This window comes from Mchenga conophoros, linkage group LG6 (assembly GCF_057382185.1).
Source record: "Mchenga conophoros isolate Kocher_MC1m ecotype Shallow Benthic linkage group LG6, M_conophoros_male_GT1.1, whole genome shotgun sequence".
NCBI classification, from domain to species: domain Eukaryota; kingdom Metazoa; phylum Chordata; class Actinopteri; order Cichliformes; family Cichlidae; genus Mchenga; species Mchenga conophoros.
Window position 1 is genome coordinate 28,392,425 of NC_140531.1, and position 25,470 is coordinate 28,417,894.

The 25,470-nt window shown below is 41.1% G+C and overlaps 1 protein-coding gene across 2 annotated transcripts in view; it reads right to left on the minus strand.

Annotated features, from left to right (window-relative positions):
- Window positions 1-25,011, minus strand: part of ntn1a (netrin 1a) — a 57,185-nt gene extending 32,174 nt beyond the window's left edge. Inside the window, exons 1-2 of one of the 2 annotated variants that reach the window (XM_085277249.1) lie at window positions 24,662-25,011; window positions 23,449-24,499 (exon numbers count right to left, since the gene is read on the minus strand). In XM_085277249.1, the coding sequence (XP_085133375.1) occupies window positions 23,449-24,472 (1,024 nt within the window). In that variant the 5' untranslated portion in view covers window positions 24,473-24,499; window positions 24,662-25,011. The remainder of the gene's footprint in view (window positions 1-23,448; window positions 24,500-24,661) is intronic. The other variant, XM_085277248.1, reaches the window with a different exon arrangement.
- Window positions 25,012-25,470: the final 459 nt, after the last annotated feature.

The following is a 25,470-nucleotide window of genomic DNA, read 5'->3' on the forward strand; positions in this document are numbered from 1 at the left end:
GAAAAGGAAGGGTGCAATGTGTGACGGAGTTGATGGTTTTGTGTGTGTGGACCTGTTTGATGTTCATGTATGGTGTGAAGCACCCTGGGAATGCCATGGAACTAGGGTGATGGAGCGTTCGTGCAGGCGAGTGGGAAGAAGTTATGGATGGGAGAGTGAGGCGCCCGCTGCAGAGATTATATCAGGCTAATTTAATTCCTTTATTGCAGCCAATTAGCCGCAGCACTTTAGCCCCCTGTGAGCCCTCTGGCCCTCTTCACTGTGTCTCTAATAACCCCTAACTAAACTCTGGATCTCTGCCGTCCCCAAAGGAGGCCCAGTTTCAGTATTTTTAACAAGCACTTTGCCTCATACACTGCATGTACTAAGGGTGAAAGAATTTTTTTCAAAAAGGAAAAAATATATATAGATGAGAAGTGAAAGAAAGTGCCTGAGAAAAGAAAAAATAAGGCGGACAGAGGGATGGGAAGAGATCAGTGTGCTGCTGTCGCTGCTGCTACTTGCAGGCTTAACTTGAGGAGACTTGACTAATTGAGATCAGGTCATACAGAATATTCATCAGTCCTGCAGTTTTATCAAAGGCAGATTAAAAATGCAGCGTGGGCTGATTTCCAGTGGACAGATTCCATTTGCTGTCAAGCAGCCGTAACCTTCTTGTCAGACCCCTTTTCAGTCAACCTGTTTATTTATCTGTCCTTTCTTTATTCCATCATTTAACATATATGGTTTTTAGTTTTAATGTTTTTTAGTGTAAATTTTGCAACTCAGGGCGCGAGTACGGAGAGCATGATACCAGTTCTGTCGCTGTGTGATAAAATGTAGCTTAGCTGAAAGAGCTGTGAGAACTGGCACGTTTGAGTCCCTCATGATGCTATTAGCAGTGGAGTGAAGGTCAGGATTAAGCTATGGATTTACAGTAGATTGAGGTAAATACTACCAAAAAGAGTAAAACTATACAGTTCTCTATCCAGCTCTCCTCCCAGATCTAGGTGTAATTTTTGAAAAATACAATATCGCCTTCCACTGTTACCCCGATGACGTACAGATCTATTTTGAACTTACTGACGACCTTGCTGTGTCCCTGCACTACTTTCAAGAATGCACGCGGGAGGTCAAAGAATGGTTCCTGAGTAATTCTCTTGTTTTAAAGAGACTGAGATTGTGATGTTCAACAGTAAAATCCCTCGTGCCCAACTCTGTGCTGCCCTGGGTTCCTTTGCTAGCTTTTCTTGTGACTATGTCAGTAACTTGGGTGTACTGCTGGATAGCTCGCTCAAACTCGATAAGCAAGTGTCTGCTGTAGTGAGATCTAGCTTCCACCAACTGCACCTTATCTCTAAGGCTAGGCATTATGTTCCGCATGAGGACCTGGAGAAGCTTATTCACGCTTTTGTGACCTCCAGGTTGGATTACTGTAACTCTTTGTACTACGGTCTTCCCTCTTCTCTTCTTCTTAGACTGCAAACAGTCCAAAATGCAGCAGCCCGCCTCTTGACTGGTACCAGGAAATTTTGCCCCATTACTCCTGTTCTAGCTAGCTTGCATTGGCTGCCCATAAAGTACCGTATTCAATTTAAAATATTACTCCTTACATTCAAAACTATTAATAAATTAGCGCCAAGTTATCTTAGTGAACTTCTCAAACCACATACTCCTGCTAGAACACTTAGATCTGCCACTCAACTACTTCTGACCCAACCCAGATCTCGGCTGAAGTCCCGGGATGACCGTGCGTTTGCTCTGGCTGCCCCAGTACTGTGGAATACCCTTCCTCTCGACCTCCATGCATCTGACTCCATTGCACTGTTCAAATCACGACTAAAAACCCACTTATTCAATCTTGCCTTTCCCTCTAGTTAATATTTCTTTTATGATTTTATATTATGCACTTTTATGCTCATTTAATTTCTTGTTTGCTCTGTACCTGTTGCTTTCCTATGTATCAGTGACAGCTACCTGCTTGCATACCTAGTACTTGCTTTGGTCCTATTTCTATTATCGTCCTTCTATTCTCTATGTTACTTGTTAAGCACCTTGGCATACCCTTGGTTTTTAAGTGTGCTTCATAAATAAAGTTTATTATTATTATTTATTATTTATATTATTAAAAGTCAGTTATAGAAATATAATATAAGAAGATAAAGTTTTTATTTTCTTGACTTTAATGGTAAACTTGGGCTTATTTTATTAAACAGACTTCTTTAATAGAAATGTAGTTACAAACCATCGTGTCTGATATTTTGTATGTTGTATACTTTAATAATTCCAGTAACTACGTTCTCTCCTGTTAAGTTCCCCTCTGCACTCTGTATCACAAATAAAGCTTATTACCTGTTGTATTTTTTTTTTTAAAGAAAAAGGAACAAAAATAAAACACAGACATGGCACTATCACTGATTTTTCTTTTTAAATTGTCTTAAAACTGTGGCTTTACTTTAAACTTACGTCAAAGTGGACGAATACTCAAGTCAGTTATGTTTGCACTGAAGAGAAAACAGTTACAGAACATATTTCTTTCTACTGATGTTTAAATACAAAATACAAATGAAACAAATGCAACTGAAAAAAAAATCCCCACAATTTTAAATGCATTTCATTTCATTTGTGTACACGTGGCCTTACGCTCTATAGCAGCGTACAGCAGCGCTAGGCCAGCCCGCTGCATGCTGAGCTAAATGGCCCATATATTCACTCGCTGTCTGCATGGGGAGGCTAATAAGGCCTTTCCTTTTTCAAGAGTCTAACTAGCCACACAGAACCACAACAACAAAGAAAGGCCTAATGGCCTCCAATTTCCCGCATTAGTGCCCATTTAATGGCTGACCTGCCCTCTCGTTAGGCAGCGCAGCATGGGAGCACTTCTCAGCCTCGATGGGTGTGCACGCACTTTCACATCAACACACACACACGTACACACACACACACAGCTTTTCACCCTCCAAAGCCACACTGCCTCAGGCCCCTGCAACACTTCCACCCCACGCTGAGACTGCATAATAGACCAGTTTGTAAAAGGGCTACCCTGTGATCAGTGGTGCATCCATTTGCTGAGTAATCAAGGATCTTTTGTCTGAGCGGTGTGCGTGGAGCAGAAAGCGTGTGTGAGAAGGTATGCGTGCATGCGCAAGTGTAAGCGCGCACGCTTCCATGAGAGAGATTCTCTCTTCCAGTCTGTCTTTATTTTTGCGTCCATCGCCGGTAAAATGTGTGTCTCCAAGTGAGTGTTTGCGTAATTCCCAGATAAAGTGGCGTTGTCTGGAAAAGATCTCCTTCAGTTTGTGTCTATGGGAAAACAACAGCTGATATACAGTGCGGGAATAAAAGGACCCTGGGTTGAGCCACAGAGGGGCTGACGAGAGTGCGTTGTGTATATGTCAGCTATGCCATAAAAATGCCATGGGTGGAGGATGACATTGGCAGGTCCTATTCAGCGCTATAGTGGTGAAAGGCCTTTTAGGATGAATAAAGATTCTTGGGCCCTGTCAGGTCTCCATAGCTCCCAGCTGAACAATACCCACTAAGAGCAGCTGTCTTAATAGCATAAGGGGCTGACAGCTTTAGGAGTAATGCAATGCTGAAAGCAGTATCTACATAAACTTTGGCTGAGTCCAGACAACAATCTGCTGTGTGATATCACAATATAGTCCAACAGTACCGAACTGTTGCTTAGATAGCTTAAACAGTGAATGTGTTCTGTATGTTTCTTGTAGACATTAAGTCTTTAAGGAACCTGAACTGATAACATTGGCAGAGCCATATGACCTCTATATTCAGGAGCCCCATGTGTGAACGGATGTAGTGGCACGATAGCAAAAGATTTCTCCTGAGTGTGATGATGATTGGAACTAACTGGATTTACAGTTCCTGTATCAGGAAGACCAAAATCGCTGGGCTCACTTAAGAGAGCTGTTGAGTTTTTATTGAAAGGCCATGAGTGGGAATAGTGTATAAATGTATTGTGTTTGACTGATGAAGCAATGTTTCCCTTACAAAGTAAGCGTGGATTATTGAAACAAGTGCCTGATGTTTCTTTCCGCCGTCACTGTCTGATCTGATAATCACAGTGTGAACTGTTTGAGACTTAGCTCCTTCTCAAGTATTAGCTGTAAATCAGTTGTGCAATGGTTTGAAACCATAGTACAGCTCCTTGTCACCTGGCTGTCAAAGCCAAGCATAATAACCTTTCTCCACAGTCTTGCTCTCTGTTGTTTTACATCCAGCCATTACCCAGCCCTGTCTCCTTTGCTAGAAGCATCACACGTCTACAAACTCCACTAAGGCATAGGAAACAGGCGAGACAGATCTCCAATCTTCCCAAAACAAAGGCTCTCCCTGCTCATGTCAAACATCACCTCCAGTCTGTTTACTTAGTGAGTTTGGTTTCTATGGGACTAGCAGATCCATAGTGTTTTGGGTTCATATAACTCCTGGCAGGTCGTCTTGTGCGTTGCTGGCCCTGAGGCTGACGGGGATGGGCTGGTGCTGTCAGTGTTAGACAATAAGACAGAGTTTACACAAGGCTAACTCACGCTCCTCCATAGCTGTGATTCATACTAATCCCACAACCTCTGCAATTAAAGTCATCTTTGTCTTCCAACAATGTCAACTAAAGATTTTAAACCCATCATCTTATAACACAATACATTTGGCCAACATTGATTGGTGACTGTTAGATGAGTAAAATAAATGGTGTTTGAAGTTAGATGCTTTGCAGATTATATAAGCTGGTTTGGCTCTTTAGGCCGAAAACACAGAGAGCGTTTGTTCCACTGTCCCCACTCTTTCTCTTTCTTTCTTATTCGGTTACTTTTTTCCCCCTTTAAATGCATTTTTTATTTACAGCATGTGAAGCAGAGCCCCAGGGTGACGTTCACTACCTTCATTTGGAAGGCACTCCCATTTTGCACCGGCTCCGCCTTGCTTAAGGGTAAGTGGATGAGTGCTGGGGTAGGGATAAGCTAGATTTAGATTTCTTTCTGCTGGGTAAACATTTAAAAATATGATGGGAATTATTGATACAAGTGGTTTCCTGGATCCTTCTGCCTTTTTAACGTCATCCTTTGTTGACACTAAAAGTTCATTATTGACTTTGGAAGCAACAGTTGGCAAAAATATCACCAGAAGGTCCACTCTACAGCTGTCTGGAGATTTTACACGAGCACTTTAAGGACCTGTCATTCTCCCTGACTTAGGAGCAAGTGTTTATTTGGTAAATTTAAGCCAAAATGGACATTTTTGCTTTAATATTTGCATAGAAATGGAAATCAACGCTAAATGGAAGCTCTGCTCAACTATTTATTATATGCTAATTAGCAATTGCAGTGGCATGACCATACTAAGCAGGGGGGCAAACTTTCACCTACACACACACACAACACACACACACACACACACGCATTCCTTTGCGAAGTCAGCATTACTAGGCTACCACTTGAACTGTGCAATCTCCCCTCCTCACCTTGCTTCCCTTTCCCGTGGGGAAAACCAGGCATTCTCTGCTGCAGATGTCATTAGTGACAAATTTCTCTATAAAATTTATAAGCCATGAAAATGACTTTAGTTCAGTGGTCAAACAGAGGAGATGGAGAGGAGAGGAAATCCTCTAGTGCTCTAGTAACAGAAAGGGAGTAGAGGAGTGGAGAGATGGAATGTAAAAGAAATAAATCTTAAAGTAAAACACCGTTGCCTCCTGTTCCCCATTCCTCTCATCCCTTTGTGTTTGTCCCTCCTGTTGAACCTCAGAATAAATTGGAGCTCCGCTGCTTGGCTGTCTGACCTCTTTTAAAACCTGTCAGTTACTAACACATAGCACTGTCAGGGGGCAGGTTTCGGCTAAAGACCAGGTTGGAGTATGAAAGAAAATTGTCTTAGCAATTTCATAACCTGCTTTTGCAGTTTGCAGTAGTAGTTTTTTTTTTTAAACATTTTGCAGGACTTCTCCAAGCTGTCTTGTTAACTAACATATTTTAGTTGCAGTGGAAAAGGACACCACATACACATAAGCTGGCTGGCTAAAACCTGAAGAATAATTTCACTGACAAACTGCTATGGGAAATAGCAGTATATTTAACAATCTGCAGTTACAGTAGAATTCAAACTGTCTATCTATGTACAAGAGAGTTACAAATTTGCAAAGACATGGGTCGGTGCATTTCGAGCAGGTTGTGATTGTTTGCATACAGTATATAAGCTAAGCAGTAATCTTGAGCCTGTCAAAGTTTCTAATTTCTAATAATAGAAACAGCCTTAGCAAAAGCAAATCAGAAGTTAGGGCTACTAATCATCTCTGTAAGTATGGCCAGTTTTTATTACACCTAGGCTTGAAGGTGGGCAGCAGCATGCAGACAGGTTGATGAAAGAAGTGTACCTGAAGATTTTTCCTGAGCATTTCTGTGTTTGCATACACACACTGTACATTTTTGATTTCTTGCCATCAACTAAAGCACAGTCTCCTCTCCGGAGGAGGGAATGAGTGGGATAGTCACGGAAAGCCAGCTCCTTCACTTCTGTGACACATTTATTGTCCTCAGCTCTCATCCATCTTCAAAATGACACGATTTGAACTTTAACCTGAATTCCTCAACGTCGTTCTAATTCTTTAACCCATCAATGTGCCGGTGGAAAATAATTTGTCGCTGTAGCTGCCTGGCTTCACTTCAGCCATATACTTTGCTTGGTCGACTGTGGGTCACAAATGGACTGTGAAGCCAGCAACAAGCATTACTTTTACCCCAGCTCAGGTGTTTTTCTTGGAAGAAACAGAAGAAAGCAGAGCTGAATGTGGAGAGGTGATCTCATAAAGAAACAGATTTTTCTAGCCTGTGGCAGAAAAACTGGATAAATGATAGAGAAGCAATGTGAATAAGATGACCTGTGCCTATTATCGGGCCTGGAGAAGCATGACTAACAATCTGCAGCTTGTGCGAGTCTGTGATGGACGGGGAACACTGGTGACTGACAAACTCAACTTCAAAGCTACCTACATGCTGGAGGATATGATAAATGAACAGTCATTAGCAACGATCTGCAATTTTGTAGCAGAATACAATCCCCTACAATCTTTCAGACTTATTAGTACAGAACACATTTTAATTGTGTGCTTAATATGAATATGATTGCCTTCTGAAACTATGTGAGTGCATGAACAGTTACAGTAAATGCAGGCAAGCAAGGAGGCCAAATAGTTTTGAATTATTAGAAGAGAAGAAGAGAATCAAATGGATCACAATGTGTCAAGTGCGTGTGCATGCATATGCATCACTTGTGTCAGAAAAGAATTCAGATCTCAATTTGAAACTCTGCTATTGTGAGTCATAACAATAGAGGACCTTCAAGAATATGATGCTATGAATCCAAATCCAACAGATTTAGTATTATTTTCCACTGCAGCTCAAAGTCATTCCAGATTTTCCATCTCCCTGACTGGATCTTTATAACAAGTAAAATGTGCTCTGTCCAGTTTCAGCCTCTATAATTATGTTAATGTATACAGCCACAGGAATGACATGATATAACTTATATAAAAGGCTATTATTTGCAATAACGGCAAACAATAGACCTAAAAGAATAATATGTATTGTGGTAAGTTTGAGGAATTAAAAGTAATTTTTTTTAACTTAAAAAAAGGTTATAATAAACGTTATAATACTTAACTTCTGTGTCTCTGCTAACTGTATCCCTGTGGATTATGTTTTTAATTAAGAAACTGCTACATTTTTTTGTACTTTATTGTCCTTTCATCACCAAATCTTTGCTCATTTGCCGATCATTTTAGCATTTATACATCTTTTTGTTATGACAGTGCATTTTAAAATAATTGCATTCATTAAAATTCAGATTTATTTTATATCCAGCTCAAAAAACAATGATCAATCTAAGCAACACTGGACAATAGCACTGTGTTCATAAATAGATACGAGTGCATTTTTTGTCAGTAAAGTAAAAAAACATTTTTTACGGATGCACACTGCCACTTTACTGCGATGTTCGTTAGTAGTGAGTCACGCTTCGGCAGATATGGCAGATGGGTTCTGCGTTAAAGCAGTTTGTCAGCTGGTTTGGTCCACGCCGATTGGTTCTGACACTGATGGGACACAGATATTTTTACTGTACTGTTTCCAGAACCACATTTACTGCACTTCTCTGGCATAGAAAACTGGGGAACAGGCCCTTGTGCACGCAGGCATGAACGTGTGCTTGTACACAAACACATTTACATACTTCCACTTGTTTAACTGCACTGCTAGAACCGAAGCTCTTTAAGTTTTTCCAACAGGAAATTGTTTTCTAACAAAAACTGAAGCATTTCATATCTTCCATAACCAGTTGTGGCACTTCTGACTCAGACAGGAAGGACACATTTGGGAAGTGGAGTCGGAGGTAAAAATCCAAAACCTCATTTTAATTTAGTCATTGGTAGAAGGTAATTAGTGAAAGGGGGGAACTGGCATTTGCCAGAGCAAGCAAACAGATGACTTACAGGGAGTAAACTGAGTATTGCGCCACTTTTTTCATTTAAGCGGAGAGGAACTCAAACAACAAGTAAGCGGTATTTTCTAAAATTGAGGAGTTATTGATGCTCCCTCTAATAAGAAAGGTTAAAGGAAGTTAAATGATGTTGTGCAGCTGCAATAGTCAGAACTCCTGCCATCTTTTGGTTCAGCTAAACGTTCTTGCACTCTGAATGACGATTCTCAGAATGATGCCTCCCATACAATGCTAAATATAAGGTATGGACTTATATTTACAATATAATCAAATACAGAAAATTTTAACAGTATGTGTACATGCTAAATAAATTTACAAAACACAGCTAATGTCTGAGTGGAGGAGGAGACGGTTAAAAAAAGAGGATCACAAACTTTCAGTATAAAGGTCTGAGAAAAAAAGGCTTTTGTTCCCCTCCACATTTCAATCCAAAGAACACTATAACCCCCAGTGAAATGTAAGTGCTTGTGTAATTTATGTCAAGAATAATATTACCCCATTGTGATTTTGAGACTGTTGATATTCTTTTATATTTGCACTGGCAGGAGGGCGACTCAGCTACAAGATGATTGTGGGCCAGGAAAATTGACTATAATTATCAAATAGGCCACTTAAACTTAATCTAATGGAAATGGCTTCAGAAAATAGTTTGACCTCTCAGTGCAGCTTTTTTGTCTTAACGTCTTGCAGCTGATTTATGAAGCCCAACAGCATTTCAGCAGCGATGGTGAAAAATCCTTCCGTTGGTATGTTGGCATTTCATACAGATCAAGTCGATGATACCATCATTTGTAAAATCATTATGGCCGGACATCCCGATCTCGCCGACCAACACGCTCACAACTTGCCTATTGTACTGTGACCGAGACCGTGTAAAATACAAAATCCCCTGTGCTGGCAAGAGAGGTGTCATTTCCGATGAGGTCACCGGCCATGGCAGCAGCCTAAACACGAGCCCGTTATTCTTTTCCTTAAACCTAACTCATGTGTTTCTTTTTTCTCTGTATCTTTATTTGTGATCTCTCCACTCTTTATTTTTCATTGACCTTGTTTGTTTTAAGGACACCGAGTTAATTTCATTTCCCGTCAACCACTACGGAAATCCCGCACAGAAACCCAATACTCTCTTTCTTTCTAAAAGTGGAAGCCGTGCCGCTCAGTGTTCACACATAATGAAACTGTGGCTGTCACAGAACAAAAGCCACAGGTTTTAAAGTAACAAGTATTTTTGATAGATTTATGAAATTGCACAGCAGGCAGAATAATGTCCCCTCTTGATGGAGACATAAGGGTTTCCTTTTGTTGTCCACTCTCCGAACATTAGGAAGTTCATGTACTAAAGATCCCACCTGGCTTTGAATGCCTCGAAATACAACTCCAGAAAGGAAGATGATAATAAAGATCATTTTCTGACCCAAAACACTGATTCCTGTTTGCCCCTGAAGGGTCTTCGCATATTCAATAAAAACTGAGTAAGCGTGTGTATCTTTTAAGGTACGATTTCATTTTCCTTTTTGGGAGCATACATTTGATTGGGATTAGTGAGGAAAAAAACAGTGACAAAGCCACAAATTACTAAGCACAGCTTACAGGAACAGGTCTGCATCATCTCCCAGACACACTGCTACATCTGGCCAAGCTCTTTTCCTCTATCCAGCTACCTTTTTCTTCACCCCAAGCTTTTTGACTTTCCTGAGAGACTACAGACCCTCCCTAGTACTTCAGCTTTCATCCCCTGCCAATGACCTGTCCTTGCCATACAGGGAGAAATAAAAATATACAAATATGACAAAAAAAAAAACAAGGAGAGGGCGAAGGGGTAAAAAAAGAAAGCCAGGTCCATTCTCCGGGTTCTTTTTATCATCAGGTAGACATCTGGATATCTACAGAAACCCGATGCATAATCATTTCAGTATCTTTTTGTGTCTCCAGAGGTTAGTGAGTAAGAGATAGAGAGAGAAAGCGAGAGAGAGGCCAAGTTTTCCTTCATGTGTCATCCAGTTCCAGGTCCAGGCTTCAGAAAAAAACACAGAGGGGCCCCTTTTGGAAATTAATTTTTGCCACGAACGATCATCTCATAACAAAAATATTACCATTCATGACTCAATTTCCTCATAATTTCCTTATCAGCCCCCCGTAATTAGCCCCATTTGTTTGCTTTGTCCTCCAGTGAGAGGGTCCCTTTGTTATTAAAACCAGTGACGAGACTCATGCAGGAACCTGATGACTTGTTCAGCTGGCGTGGGGGTCCCCACAGCTGCCGGGGAGCCCCTGCAACCCACACATGCATTCAGCATTACCACTAGAGACGACGCTCTCAACCAAGACCCGGCAGCAGTAGAAGCTGTATAAATGAAAACGACTGTTAACATATTCAGTCACGAGTCTCTTTCTGTCTTTAAGCTGCTCTCTTTTCCTTGTTCCCACTCTCCATCACTTTTTTACTGTGGTCACCCCTCTTCCCCACCACCCTTCCGACTCCATAATGGACCTCCATAAGGAGGAGCTCAATCAGCAGGGGCCAGTGCTTCAGTTCTTTCTGCACTCAGTTGGACACCAACCTTCATTAATTGGCTGTATTGTCCCCGAGGCTGGCAAGGGTTTAATAAGGAGGAAAAGGTCTTAGGTAAAGAAGGCAAGACCATGGCTTTATTCTATTACATGTGCTCGGTTTCTTCTTTTTTTCTTTTTACTAAAGACCATGAGGGACAGAGAGGGGCTCGTTCTTGTTGAAAATAGCTAAATGAAGAGGAGAGACAAAAAGGGAAGAGAGTGAGAGAGCATATGGATTTGCAGCCCCTTACCCCACTTTTGTCTTATCTGTGAGAGCTAATGAGTGACGGATTAACCTGGGATCACCTCGGGCAAATTGAGATGACCTCGCAAACTTTTCCCCAAGCATCCTCCCAGAAGGCTGCATTCTGCTTCACATGCCAAACACATGCACACAAATATAGAATTTACACTTGAGTGTTTCCCCCCCCAAAAAATTCTTTCTCAAAGATCTTCAATTTAACTTCCTCATAGGGATTTTGTGTCCAAAAACCTGAAAGACAAACTGAAAATGCTGCGCTTAATAGTGTCAAGGACCGTGTATGCAGGAGTCTAACACCTTACTTGCCTAACACCTACTTGTAATTATTTGTGGTTGTGTCCATCATGTTCTTATCGTTGTGCGTAACAGATATTTTTACCCTTTAAAAGCTGGAGATTCTGACTTATTTATAATAGATTGTTTATTTCGCTTTCTTGGATCAGATTGCCAAATTCATGGTAAGATGGCAGCTTTTGGGGGATTTGGCACATCGCATCACTGCTCCCCAGTCTCGGTACCTAACATGTGCTCACATGCACTGGCCGCACTTACCTTGGAAAATGTACAAAGCTTTAAAATCCAGCTCTACCTACTCAACATTTTCAGTGTATTTCACAATGTATCCATAAACTTACTGTATCAGATTGGATATTTGCTCAATCAACTTTAGGTAAGTGGATAAAACTTTATAAAGCTGTATTTCGTTTTTTACCATGTAAGAGAACAAACGACCTGAACAGTATTCTCTCCTCAACCTTATTCAGATCTGTTTAATTTGTGCTGACCTCTGCTGACTGACACCAATTTATGCAACTGTATAAATCTGCAACTTCAGCTTCATTTACCACTTAGTTTGAGCCAGGGGGGCTCCAGTTTTTCAGTGAATAAGATAATGGATTGTATGACTTTTAGCTGTATTTATAACTATTCATTATATAGACAACTTTAGTCCCATACAAACAAACACAACAATAATTTAATGGCATGTATGAAAACTGGGTGCTACAAACCCCTGGTGCCCTGCTGGCTAGTTACACAAACACAGAGACACACACATACACAGCCTCCACCATTTGTCACCATCGCTGACAAATTACTGTCAGCTATCCAAAAACAACTACACACACACACATTTACACACACATACACAACAAATTCCAAGGGAAGGGATCTTTTTTTTTGCTGGTGACACGTGAGCACGTGTGGTGCAAAATTAAATGGGTTAGGTCCGCTTGATCTGTCACAGGTGGTTTCTCCATTTTTTGTTTGCACGTGCTTGAGAAAAACGAAGAGAAAGAAGGAATCTGTAAAAGACAAGTGGAAGGATTTTTTTCTTTTGCCCACACATTAACTTCTGTCGATCTAATATCATTAAAACGTTAAGTGCAGAACAAAATGCTTTGAGACTTTGCATCTACAGTCTCCAAGTTTACGGCATAATTAAACCGCAACAGCAGGGGCTTTACTCCTCCGAGGATGATTCCAGCTGTTTGCAGTTCATTCAGATGACTGCAACAGTGTGCTTCAGCAACAGCGGGGGGCGCTCTGATCTGCTCAACTGACTGCTCCGTGGAGGTGTAACTTCATCCAGCCATTAATCATCTATAGCTGTGAGTGTTAAGGACCTCTGCTTCAGAGCACAATGTGCTCACGCTCATGCTAGGTGGTCCTGTCGGCGAGTTGTGCGACTGCTGCCAGGGCAGTTTTTGCCAGGACTTTCACCTTGAATCAAATGCTGAGCTGCTGCATATACAAAAGCCTGCTTCTCTTTTATGTCTCTCTCTCTCTCTCTCTCTTACACACACACACATAAGAGAGTATCTGTTTTTTATTGTTGTTGTTCATGCCGACACAGCCCTATCAGCTACAAGAATATTTGGAGGAACTGTTACAAACTGTGCCAAGGCTATCATTTTTAAGTGTGAACAGACCTGGGTAATTGTAGCGTAATGTAGCAACACATGCTGCACCAGCGTCAGTGCTTCTCCTACCTGGAAGTAAAAGAAGGAAAGCAACATGTGAGGATTTTACCTCACATTAGCTAATCACCGCAAGACCCAGAGCGCAGTGCAGGAGAGTTTTAAGAATTTTCTTCACTAAGAATCACTTTCTGTTCTTCTTGCTTCCTTTTTCTTTTTCTTCACATGTTATATATTTGCTTTGGCTACAAATGGCCACAAGTAGGTTGCTGCCTCAAAGAGGTGCTGAGGTCATCAGCTCTGATCCTCTACAGCACCACTGGCCCCGGCCTGAGGATCAGATCTCACATACGCACACACTCGCTGCTTTTTAACTGAAAATAATCCTCCAGTGCCAGTCTCCCTCTCTCTCTCCCTCTCTTTCTCTGTTTTCTTACTCTGTTTACTGGTCCCTTTATGACCCACGTTAACAAGTGGGACCGCTCTGCTCCGTCTATAGTGGCCATGAATCAGGATTGTGCTTACAGTGTGTTACAGACCCGATGACTGCATGAATGAGTGATCATGACTCGTGCATAAACTGAAGGGCTTAAAGGGGAAGCCTGCTGAATTCTTACATAATGTTACTTAACGTGTTTTAGCAGTACTACTGTATATTTAGAAGAAAGAAAAAAGCTGCATAGAATATTTTGTGTGTTATGCACACAAGCTGAACAGATTTTAATAACCACTTAAGTGAGCACCAAAGAGTCCTGAATAGAACTCTATGGGTGCATTTTGCAATGCCAGAGATGGTAGCTGTCTGACCCACTGCCCCACCCTTCTATTAAAAAGCCAATCATCTTCTTTGGCTCAATGTGTATTCCACATCGAGCCAATTGTGGTGTATTGACGCAACTCTCTGAGTAGTGGAATGAATAGCTATCTCAGGGCATTAGAAAGATTGCTGCTGAGTGGTGGGACTTGCCATTACTTTGGTATCACTTGGGTCTGAAGAGTGTGACTGTGAAATCTGAAGGAATGGTTAGAAAACAGTAAGATTACGCAATTTCTTTGACCCAGTCTTTAGCTCTGTGTTAGGGTAAGGCTCAAGACTACATTCGCAGTCACTCACTCAAAACCAAACTACTGAGTGTAGACTGTAATAATGTAGATAATAGCATCAACATCTGAAGAAAGTTTAAATCGCTCAAATCTGCATTCTTCCTAACACCTACCACAGTGTCATTCATTTGGGATAAAAAAGTCCAGTTGTTGAACTTTATGGTTATATGACCCATTGTGTATTGTGTTATGTGTTATTTGTTCAAACACTATACTGACAAGTCATTGTCTTCATCACAAGCTTCAAGTAAAATGTTGGGCTAGCCACGTGATTGAGAAGACACTACCGTACGAGAATGCAGTTTCCTCGGGTTCTCATTCAGATCCGTAGTGAGTTTGATTATTTACACTGTCTCACTTCAGCCGTGCTGTTAGAGCAAGGAATTGCAAAACTGGTGGAGTATTGAAAGAAATGAAACAGCAACAGTGGAGGCTAAATAAATAACTAAATGTCTAAGTGGACGCTGTGAATCTGAGACAATATATGAATTTTCCAAATAATTCCTTTGTGGATAAAGCATTAGTGTAACAGTGTTACTTTTCATCCTCCCACTTATAGTCGCAAAGAGCTGAATCCTGGGAACCTTTCCCACCGAACGGTGCAGACAGTGTCCTGCCTGTCACGTCTATGTGACAGCACTTATTCTGTGGTGTAAGTGCGGGTGCTTAAAATATGTAGGAGACAGGCAGGCTGTGATTCATAGAGCTGAGGAGTGAGGCATTGAAGTGTCTTGTGTCTAATGTGTGAACGCAGACTAATATTGTCTGGTGTGGGTTTTAATTACCCCCAGTCATTTGGTACCCTCTCAAACCAAAGCTTTCCATCACATACACTCCACCACCCCTCTCCCTCCTTATCCGTCTCTTTGTTTCTCTCTCCCACACACTCTCTCTCTCTCACACACACACATGTACTCAGGCTGCGATTTATGCCAAAACCACAGCACATGGAGATCCTCCCTCTGCTAAGTCGAACTTTCACTATAGCATCAAGTCATCAATTAATTCATTAAGAGACACCTCCCCAGGCGCTGAATAGCTGCTCACATCCTAGAGAGCATTACTGTTTGCATAAACACCGACTGGTAGAAAATGAAGTTGACAGAGAAATCCAGACACAGTCTCCATTTCTCACTCTCTGTCTCTCTCTCTCTCTCACACACACACACACACACACACACACACACACACACACACACAGAGATGTATGCAGGCACACACTCTACAGTAAAAACAAATACACCAAATGATGTCAAGGCCTTCTGACAGAGATGAAAGACACACTGAAACACACAAAGAGGCAGAAAAAAAAAACAGCTTGCAGACAACAGGCAGGTATTATGACTGAAAGGAGCGTCTTCCCTCTGTCATTGGATACATACACGAGGAACATCTGGAATATCTGAGGAATATCTGTACAGCTGTGTGTGAAAAGCCTGTGTCCCTCTGGTCTTTTGCGTTGCAGAATTTGTACAGATGTTTGGGAGCCACCTAAGTCATGTTTGAACACTGTTTTGGTATATTTGTAATGGATTTAAGTTTTTGCACCTAAGGCAACCTGCCATGATTGAGCTCGCCGAGCTGTCGAAAACCAAGCCTTCCAATAAAAATAACGAAACAGCTGTCATCGCTGTAAGGAAAGCCTACTTTATGCTTGCGGTTTGAACCGGATTAATAAGATAGCCGAAAGTCTTTAGCGGGCATGTGCAGTGCGCCTAGATTTCTCCCTTGAGAATACACCTGATTACTGTGTTTGAGGGAGAAAGAAGAGGAAAAGATCATTTAGATCTCGTTGGCCAGACCAATTATCACCAGCTGCTAGGAGAGTATTGGCACAGATTGAATGGAAACATTTTAAATATGCCACACACACACACACAGAGACTCACACACACGGGGTCAATGTTTTCTTCCACAGGTATGCAGCACTGATCCTTCTGATCATAATCAAGAGCATGATGATGATTATAATGATGACTACAATCTGAGTTTCTGGGCTGTTTGAATGCTGTAATAAAAAAGCTACAGTACACAGTAAGTTGAAGCTTCAGCAAGGGTGACAAGAGGAAGTGAGCGCAGGCCAGAAGCCAACGGAGTAACGCAATATGGCATTCTTTCAGATGCAATATGGCTTCCTACCAGCGATTTCTCAAAAACAAGCTTGAAGTTCCATTTCTGGTACGAGCATGTGCACGGAGGCCCGCTCGCGCACACATGCACACAGGCGCTGGCTGAGAAAAGGGACTCACACTGTGAGCAGGGTCTGTGTTGCATTATGCGTTGTAGCCAGAGCAATGAAACAAAACCACAGTCGCCGAAAGGTTCGCTTTGTCCAAAGGACACTGAACTGCACAACAGATACACAGGCTGTGAAATTTCACAGCAGATTTTTGTCTTTTCCGACAGCTGAGCACGTTGCTTTCAAACCAAAAAGTAAGCCAGCCTCGCTTGTATTTTTCCTCTCAGAGCAAACACACTCGCATACACACACGTAATCTATGTGTACATTAACCACAGACATTTTTTGATATACGCTAATTTCCAGTCTTCAAAGGGCTGTCAGAGTTTATTATCAGCACAAAACTGGAATAGCATCAAAATTGAACTGCTTCTTGAACAGGCCTCATGACAAGCAACAACTAGCTCCAAAATTCCAGCTCCGAAAAGGGCCGCTGCCAACTACTGACATTAATTACTTCAAGATCTCCCATGCTTCAACATACCCAACAGTATCTACACTATTTGTCACATCTATTTGAGGGAAAATTATCGCTATTAGGAATGATCTCACTCCTGGGGATTGTACAGTCTCTGGTTGCAAAAGTGTGCAGAGTAGCTGTTTTATTAAAGTCCTCTGATTGTAATTATTTTATTAAATTATCATTATTGATTTACACAAATACTTTAGTATCCTTCTGAGGCTCGAACTCAGAATCCTGCTGAAACAGACGGACTTTTTCATGCAGAGTATTTTTCACCCTGTGCCTCAGGAACTGAATTTCACTTTGGCTACCTCCTTACACAAAGTCTAATTTTAGTTTGTTCACAATCTTACTTGAATTTTTGCTATATTGTGAATGAAACACCCACCTGACTGTACACATGTAATCAGACAGCTCAATAGTTGTACCATCAAAGTATTTTTCTTTATCAGTAAGCGTGCATTTAAAACTCTCAGATGGTGACAGGACTTAACAGCTGTGAATACTGACCAAGGGTGAAAGTTCATAAGTCCAAGTATTTACATTTCAGATGTAACTAGCTTTTGAATTCTTAGCATAGATTCTCAGCTAAATTAGCAATGCGGTGTGTGTCAAAGCATCTCATCCCAACACCTTGTGAGGATATACAAGTGCAAAAATAGAGCTTCGCACTCCCAGATGACAGCAGTAGTAGTGGCTACAGCAGCAGACACAGCTCATATAGTCTCATGTAATCCTACAACAGAAAGGAGAGAGGTTTTCATTTTTACTGCTCCTGCAGTGTGTGTGCGTGCTTCTGTGTGTCTCTCTCCTGGATGTCTTTTTTTAGTGTTTAGTTAGAGCACTTGATATACTGTACCATCAGCCTTGCTTACAATCTGCGTCCACGTTTCTGTCTGTTTGAGAGATACACCAGGTCTTCGAATCTAAAACAGAAGGGTTCGCCAGTCGTCTGGACCGTGCACGACTTATTTTTTGCAGCGCGGTTTACAAAACCAGTCATAAACACTGATAAGAGCTCATGGAAAGAAGTTCTAGAAGTGAGAGAGAGGCCATTCCCCCCCCCCCCGTTTGAACTGACGGATAAAGACCTGAAAGAAACTCTGTGCGCGCGCGTGTGAGCATATGTGCGTGCCTACCCATGACTGCACGTCAGAGGAAAAGGGTCAGTGAAACACTGAAGGTGAAGAAAAGTATGACAGTGCAAAGTGCAAAGCTAAGCCGTCAGTTTATTCCCAGCACTGTTTGCTGCCACTGAGACTAACAATGCATCCTGCCGGCAGCTTTGAAGATGAAGGATGCCGGTTTATAAGAGTGCACGGTGAGCTGCTTAAACATTAACCAGAACCTCAGTTTGAAAGGTTACAAACAAACAAAATGGCTAGGAAACATCCGAACTAAGGCCTGTAGGATATCTCTGTTGTCCAGCTGACAACCGACTGGCCGGGACTTCTTTTGCACACATAAAAACATGTGTCTGACTGTATACAACACAACTAAACAATGAAATCAAAAAGGGCAACAAATATCGCAAAGAAAACATGCACCACATGGGTGTAACGTTTGATCACTCTCTGGAAAGGGTTTCACAGAATCAGCCGAAAGTGAGAATACAACCCTCAGTCTAATGTGCTTGGATAGAAATGGCAAACTCTGATTAACTGTTTTGCACATAAAGAGAGCATCTGACAATAAGCCCTGTAGCCTTAATGACAAGTTTTGATACCTTAGAATACATCATTGAGGATGTGGTTTGACAGCTATTAAGAATAATTTCTGGGTTTTTCCAAAGGTAGCTGCAGAAACCCAGTCATGCTGTTCTACAAGCAGGTCTGAAATATGACAGAATCCGCTGTTCAGAAAAGGGCTTCAAGGGTTACTCCTAGTAGGCTGTCAAGATTGCAAAGAGTTAAAGAACAGCATGTCTATGGCTACAGGGCATCATTTGCATTTCAGAATTTTCAGTACTGGATTTTGTCTTATATAGTTGTTGAAAGCACCATGGTTAGCGGAGGAAAAATAAACTCTTGTGTTTTCATTGGTTACAAGAAATTTTGCAAAGTCCTGATAACATTGCTGGAAATGTTTTTGTTATCTCTCTCTCTTGTTGTTGCTCTGGAATGATCCTAAACTTTGTTAAGATGTTGGCAAAAATCCATGAAATTAAGAAAGAAATACATCACCTAACAGAAAACAGCTGTTTTAAAGAATTCATTTATTTGTTCTTCTTGATTTTTATTAATTTATTTTATTTTATTTTTTAGCCACATATCACAAGGCATTAACACAATTTCAAATATAGTTGCATGTGGCTGACACTGTCAGTCAGTTGCCTCTTAACAGCACCTGGGAACATTTGAATGTACTTTGTGTTTTCTGTTGTGTAGATCTTGATAACTGGGGGCAAAACAAGCACAGATCACAAGTCGCCCAAATGATTTAGGGATATGGAAAGAGGTGTAATTTCCACTGGAAATGAGGCTCCGTCTTACTTTCACACGTTGAATTTCTTCCAGTAATATTAAAAAGTGTCCACTTACCACGACAGAAGAGAAAAGACATTAGTTCTTAATTTTATTTCCAGGTATACCATTCAGGAGCTGCAGCAGCAGCAGCAACTGGTAGAAAAAGTGCCCTGCAGAATCCATTTGTCAAGGGTTTAGACTGACACAGTTGAAACCCAGGGCAACATGGTACCCTGTTTTATGCAGTCTAAGAGGCCTTTATAAAGAAAGACCTGCAGGCATTACTCAGTCTTTAAAAAATTATCATCCAATCAAAAACAAACAAGCTAAAAAAAAAACAACCCAACTAACTGTATTCTGATTTAGTGCTAAAATTTGTCTATATGTGCTGGAAGTTGACATCAGTGAAATATAACACAGCAAAGCTTTAACTCATAAAGTAGCAGGCCTCTATCCAGGAGACTAATTGTGATCTAAGGTGCAATATGCATGATGACAATGTGGATCATAATTTGTCTAATCTGAAATCAAACCTATGTTTCAGGCTTTAGGAGTGAAAGACCCTACATGCCAACAATGAGTGAGCAAAAGCATAAAGATTGCAAACTGAGAGAGTCTCGTGGAAATATGTAAAACTCTATTCTGTAGGTCATTATGGTGGTTGAGTTCAGAGAGGAAGGAGAGCTTCTTCCTGATCCTAAACTCTTTATATGTTGAGTTGTAAAATGAACAACTGAGGAAAATGTATTCACTGCCTCTCTCTTCCTCACACAGTTTCTCCATCATGTGCCCCCCCTCCAACCTATCCGACATACACCCCGCCCCTGGATTAGGTTCATGTACTTCATTTTCACTATTCTCGTCTCACGGCCAGCCCCTCCCTCCGTCCCTGCTGGCCCTTGCAGTACGGCACTTGTCCCCTCATTCTGCATGCTTTTTAGCCCTCTTCCCAATCGTCCTTAATCTTCCTAAATTATTCAAAACACTTTGTCTTCTTCTTGTACCCAAGACATCAAGTAAATTACGCAAAAACTGCAAACTAGGGGAAAAAAAGAATCACATTTGTGATTTTTTTTTCCAGAGAAGCTGAAACCTTCCTTTATCGCCTTCCTTTATTGAACAGTTGACGGGGATTTCTGTAAATGAGCTCGTCATTTAGCCTAAAAGGCTTGAGTGAGGACACTTCCACGTCATTCGTGTTATTTAGCTCATTGCATTACAGACTTAGAATTTGCTGTCGAGACACCCAAATGCATCGAGATGCACATTCAAGATTGCCCGATCTGTCTGATCATGATGGAAGTAATCAACAAAGTTTTACGAGATCCTTTCAACCATCTCCTCTCTTTTGTTCAGATGTTAGTGTGATATTTAAAGTTATCAAAAGGTTCTGTTTTCCATGTAACTCGCCCTCTTCTATTGTTCAGTTTCTTTACAAAGATCTACTTCTCACCAACATTTAGTGTTTGCTTCAGCTTAAAAATGCACACACACTTTCCCAAAACCTGCAAAATGTTAAAAACTAAAATACTTTTCTAAAAATAGCCATTTTCACACTTTTGTGAATCCAGTGCAATGTATCTATCTATTTATATATATATATATATATATATATATATATATATATATATATATATATATATATATATATATATATATATATATATATATATATATATATATATATATATATATATATATATATATATATATATATAATTTTATTTTTTCTGGTCAGGCATAAAAAAGTGTAAATGATATTGGTTAAATAAAATAGTTTATATATGATTCAGGGCTTGTGCCTTTTTTCTGTTTAATAATTTTGCCAGTATTTACAAATGTCTCCAAATGTCCCTCTACCCAATGTGATGATAGATCTAACATTAACAAGGACCAACACGTTTTTCATTTATCTCAATGTTTTGTACCTTTAAATGACCAAAAAAACAAACACTTATTTTTAAAAATAGTAAATAAATAATATTGACTAAATAAAGCTGCAAAATCACTTACTTGGGTTAGTTATTAGTTACCTTTATATTTAAAAGCATGCAGGCTAAAATGGGTTACCTGACAAGAAAAACAAACTATAAAGAGTAAAAATACTCTTTTCTTGGGTTTTATTGCTTCCTTGGACAAACTGGGACTTTCTCCTACAGTATGAACAGCTTCCACTGTTTCTGTTGACTAAGCAGCATGTTCACATCTGTCACTAGGAATGTCCCAGAGCTTTAGAAATGGGCAACACTAGCAAACAAAAACCTTTTAAACAGCTGCTATGTGTCAGAGTGGCTGACATGTGCTGTGACTGTCAAACAATATAGAGCCCCTTTCCCCCTGCAGACCTGCAGCTGAATGGAAAATATAAGGGTCTGAATTGGTTTGTGATGGATGTGTCTTTCTGTGATTGTAGAGTGTTACACTGAGGGTTTTTTTTTAGTGTCTATCATCAGTCATCTTTTTGCTTGTCCTTTTCACTCTCTGGCTGTTTCATCGACATCCTACACTGGGGGCTGCACTTCAGATTATTGCAACACTGTTGCTTTTAAGGTCCACGTGATTCTAACACCTCTGTATACAGTAATTAAAATAAAACCAAAGTTATTTTTAAAATAAAATGCAAAGAGAGAATTTTTAATATGAAGCATGGCCAAAGAAAGGACGGTGAATAAAGATCCTCATTAAAGATTTGATACAAATCACCACACAGGAACACTAAAAGAAAAAAAAACTTTTGTTTAAATGTTTTCCAACACTGAGATTCAGGGATGAAACTGACAATTTCACTAATCTGCACAAACAATTCCTAAATGACTTCTTACAGTGTTTGAAATGCCCACAAGCTTTTTCTGAATCTCTAGCCTGCATAACTTGGCCATCCAAGCCATCTGAAAAGCATTCTGCACTATCTGCAATCTACAGGCTTACTTATCCGTGCCAGCTTATAATAAAATACAACTATTGCAACTTTGATCACTTTTATCACTCAGCAGCTGATGAAACTTGCAGACACAAAGAGCTGACTCGCTGATAAAATCGTGAAATTTGCCTCTTTTGTGTGTAACACCTGTTTCTTTTTGGTATTGCATAAAAAGAAATCATGTAATTAACTATGCTATCCGAATTTGAGGATTTTGCACAGTTATAATCCGTTTTAAAATTGATTTAATTTGAATTACTCACATTTGCAACCAATAAAGCAAATAACATCTCTTCTTCTCTGCAGCATGTTCTCGTGCTTGAATGTAACAATAAACTGTATAACCAATAGCAATAAATCTACTTTTCTGTGCTTTGTGTCATAAGACCTGATCGATTTTGTTGAGAGATACTTGTGTGATTGAGGAACGAAGAAGGGTCTGTTTTCAATTAGCAGTGTGGCGAGTTTTTGCACGATTCTTCAGATAAATTAAAAGGCATCGCTTTATTGTAGCGGTGAAGTCGAGCAATGAGAAATGATGCTGTGGGTCATTAGGCTCAGTGGTCCCGTTTGAGGTGGTTTAAAAGCCTCCATTATGGCCTGCGACGAGCTAAATGGACTTTCAAATTGCATTTCATGTTGCATGTGACTTAAATCCAAATATGCTCGTGGACGTGAGCCGAAGTATTCATTTAAACAGAACCGCAGTAAAGGTTGTATTTGAAGGGACTGTTGGAGCTTAATAAACTAAAGCAATTAAATTATTGGCAGATTTAAAGAAAATATTATTATTATTATTATTATTATTATTATTATTATTATTATTATTATTAAACCATATAATTGACACACACAATTTTGCGTAACGAAAATCTTTCCATTTCTCAATCTACCTGGTTAGGTTAATACATTTTCCACATCTCCAACACATCAGCACATCCTGCCACCGCAATTCTAATTTCATAATTTCAGGTTAAGAAACACTTCTCGTCATCAGACAGTCGCTCCGGGATGGAGGGCCGCGGGTGGGACTTACCGACACACTCGTTGGCCTCCCTGGCTGTGGCTCTCTGCCACGGTCTGTCGTAGTGAAAAGGTTTGCACCTGTCGCACTCGGGCCCGGCGGTGTTGTGCTTACACTCACACACCAGATTCCCGTCTCGGTCCTTTACGCACCGAGATGCGTGTCCGTTGCATTTGCATCTCCCTCCGACCTGCAGGTCCGACACTGAGTAGAAATACGAGTCCCGGGCCAGTTCCGAGTCGTCCTCATTCTCGTCGCCGAAAGTGTGCAACCTGCTGAAGATGACCTTAATGTCCGTGGCTGTGACCCAGTCCTGCAGCACCGGGGAGTTGTCAAAGTCATGCGCCGACGGTCTGCCGTCCAGCGTGCTGAAGGCGATGAGCCCGCCGGTCAGAGGGTAGATGTCGGTGTGTGAGTCCGTGCAGACTGCCTCCTGCTCGTTCTGTTTTGTGATAACGGCCCTGTTGGGCTTGTTATACATCTTCCTGCACTGGGTAGAGTAAACCTGAAAGGGTACCCAAGTTTTCCCGTAGTCCATGGACTTGTAAATAGCCATGGATTCGGGTCGGGGCGAGCAGAACTGTAGGCTCACATACGTTACCTCAAACTTCTTGCCGAGGGACAGAGTCAGGGTGACATTTTGCGGGTACTGGATGAAGTTCTCAGACTGCCAGCAGGTGAGGTTGTGAGGGTTGTTAAGATCCGTTAGATACGCTGGTGGGTGATACTTCTTGGGGTCAGAGGCGTCGCAGGTGTGACAGTTTCTGGTTTTCTCCTCTCCTGTCTCGGCAGAGGTCACCAGGCAGTAGCGACTCGGCGTCTTGCCGCAGGTACTGGACACCCTCACTTCCTTCCCGAAGGCGGAGTTGACGAAGTCCGGGATGCAGCGCCGCGGGTTGCCGTGTTCGTCGTAGCAGGGATCCGGAGGAGAGGTCTGTGCTGCAAACATGCTCATCCCGTACCCTCCAGAGGCGCTCCTGCACGACAGGGACACGGCGAGCAGCAAAACCAGCACAACATCCACAGCTCTTATCATGGTGGCTCCGTGATCCCCCAAGTGTGTCTGCAGAGTTGAGAGGGAACACAGAGAGCACGAAGAGTGAGTTATTTTAGTGATGACACAAAAATATATTAATATCTGATAAAAAAAAATATAAGTGATAAAAAACTGGAGTATATTTATTCCTAATTTTGCTTATCTAAAATCTATAAAAGCTCACTTTACCTGAGATTTATTTTAAATAATGTAAAAGACCGGCGAAGACGCGCTACTTTTCTCACTCGCTGGTCTCGGTTTGTTTGTTTCTTCCAATCTCTTGCGTAAAAATAGAGAAACGGATGGATTTAAGAGTCGCTTGTGTCCTTATAGCAAGTCCCGCTCCTCCTGCCGGTCTTTTCAAAATTTCTCTCCCTCCCTCTCTCGCTCTCTCTCTCTCCACATATTCTCTCGCGCGGATCGGATCTTGCTTGGCACGGCTTTAGGTCAGCTCATCTTGGGTGACAGCAGGCGGAACAACGACGTCCACTGGTGGCGCTTCAGGAGACTGTTGCGGTAGTGGGGCGCAAATTACCTCAGGAGAGAAGACAGAGAAGTGTGAATCTGAGAGACCCCCCCCCCCTCCCCAGTTGATCCGGTACTTTATGCTGGGTTGAGCACGTTTAGCAGAAAACAGTGAAATCACCCTTCCATACAGTAAAAGCCCTGCTATATCCACGAAATATTTGCAGTTTTCTTCCTCTTCTACTTCCTTTTTCTTTCTTTTTGCCCAAGGCCAAACTGGTCCTAATTTACCATTTACTTTAGTATTGGCATTTCACCATTTTAAAAATGACTTAATTTCATTCTGTTATGTGTAATTATTTTTAAACGACATCAACATAAAATGTTTCAGAAGGACAAAAGGAAAGGTCTTATGTCCCTCTCAGGTTTCTGTCCACAGTGGAACAGTTGGAGGGATTAGGTTTACTTAAAATGAAACAGGCACTAAATTGTGGAGTGCGCCAATAATGTGCTCTTTTTACTATGTTAAATTC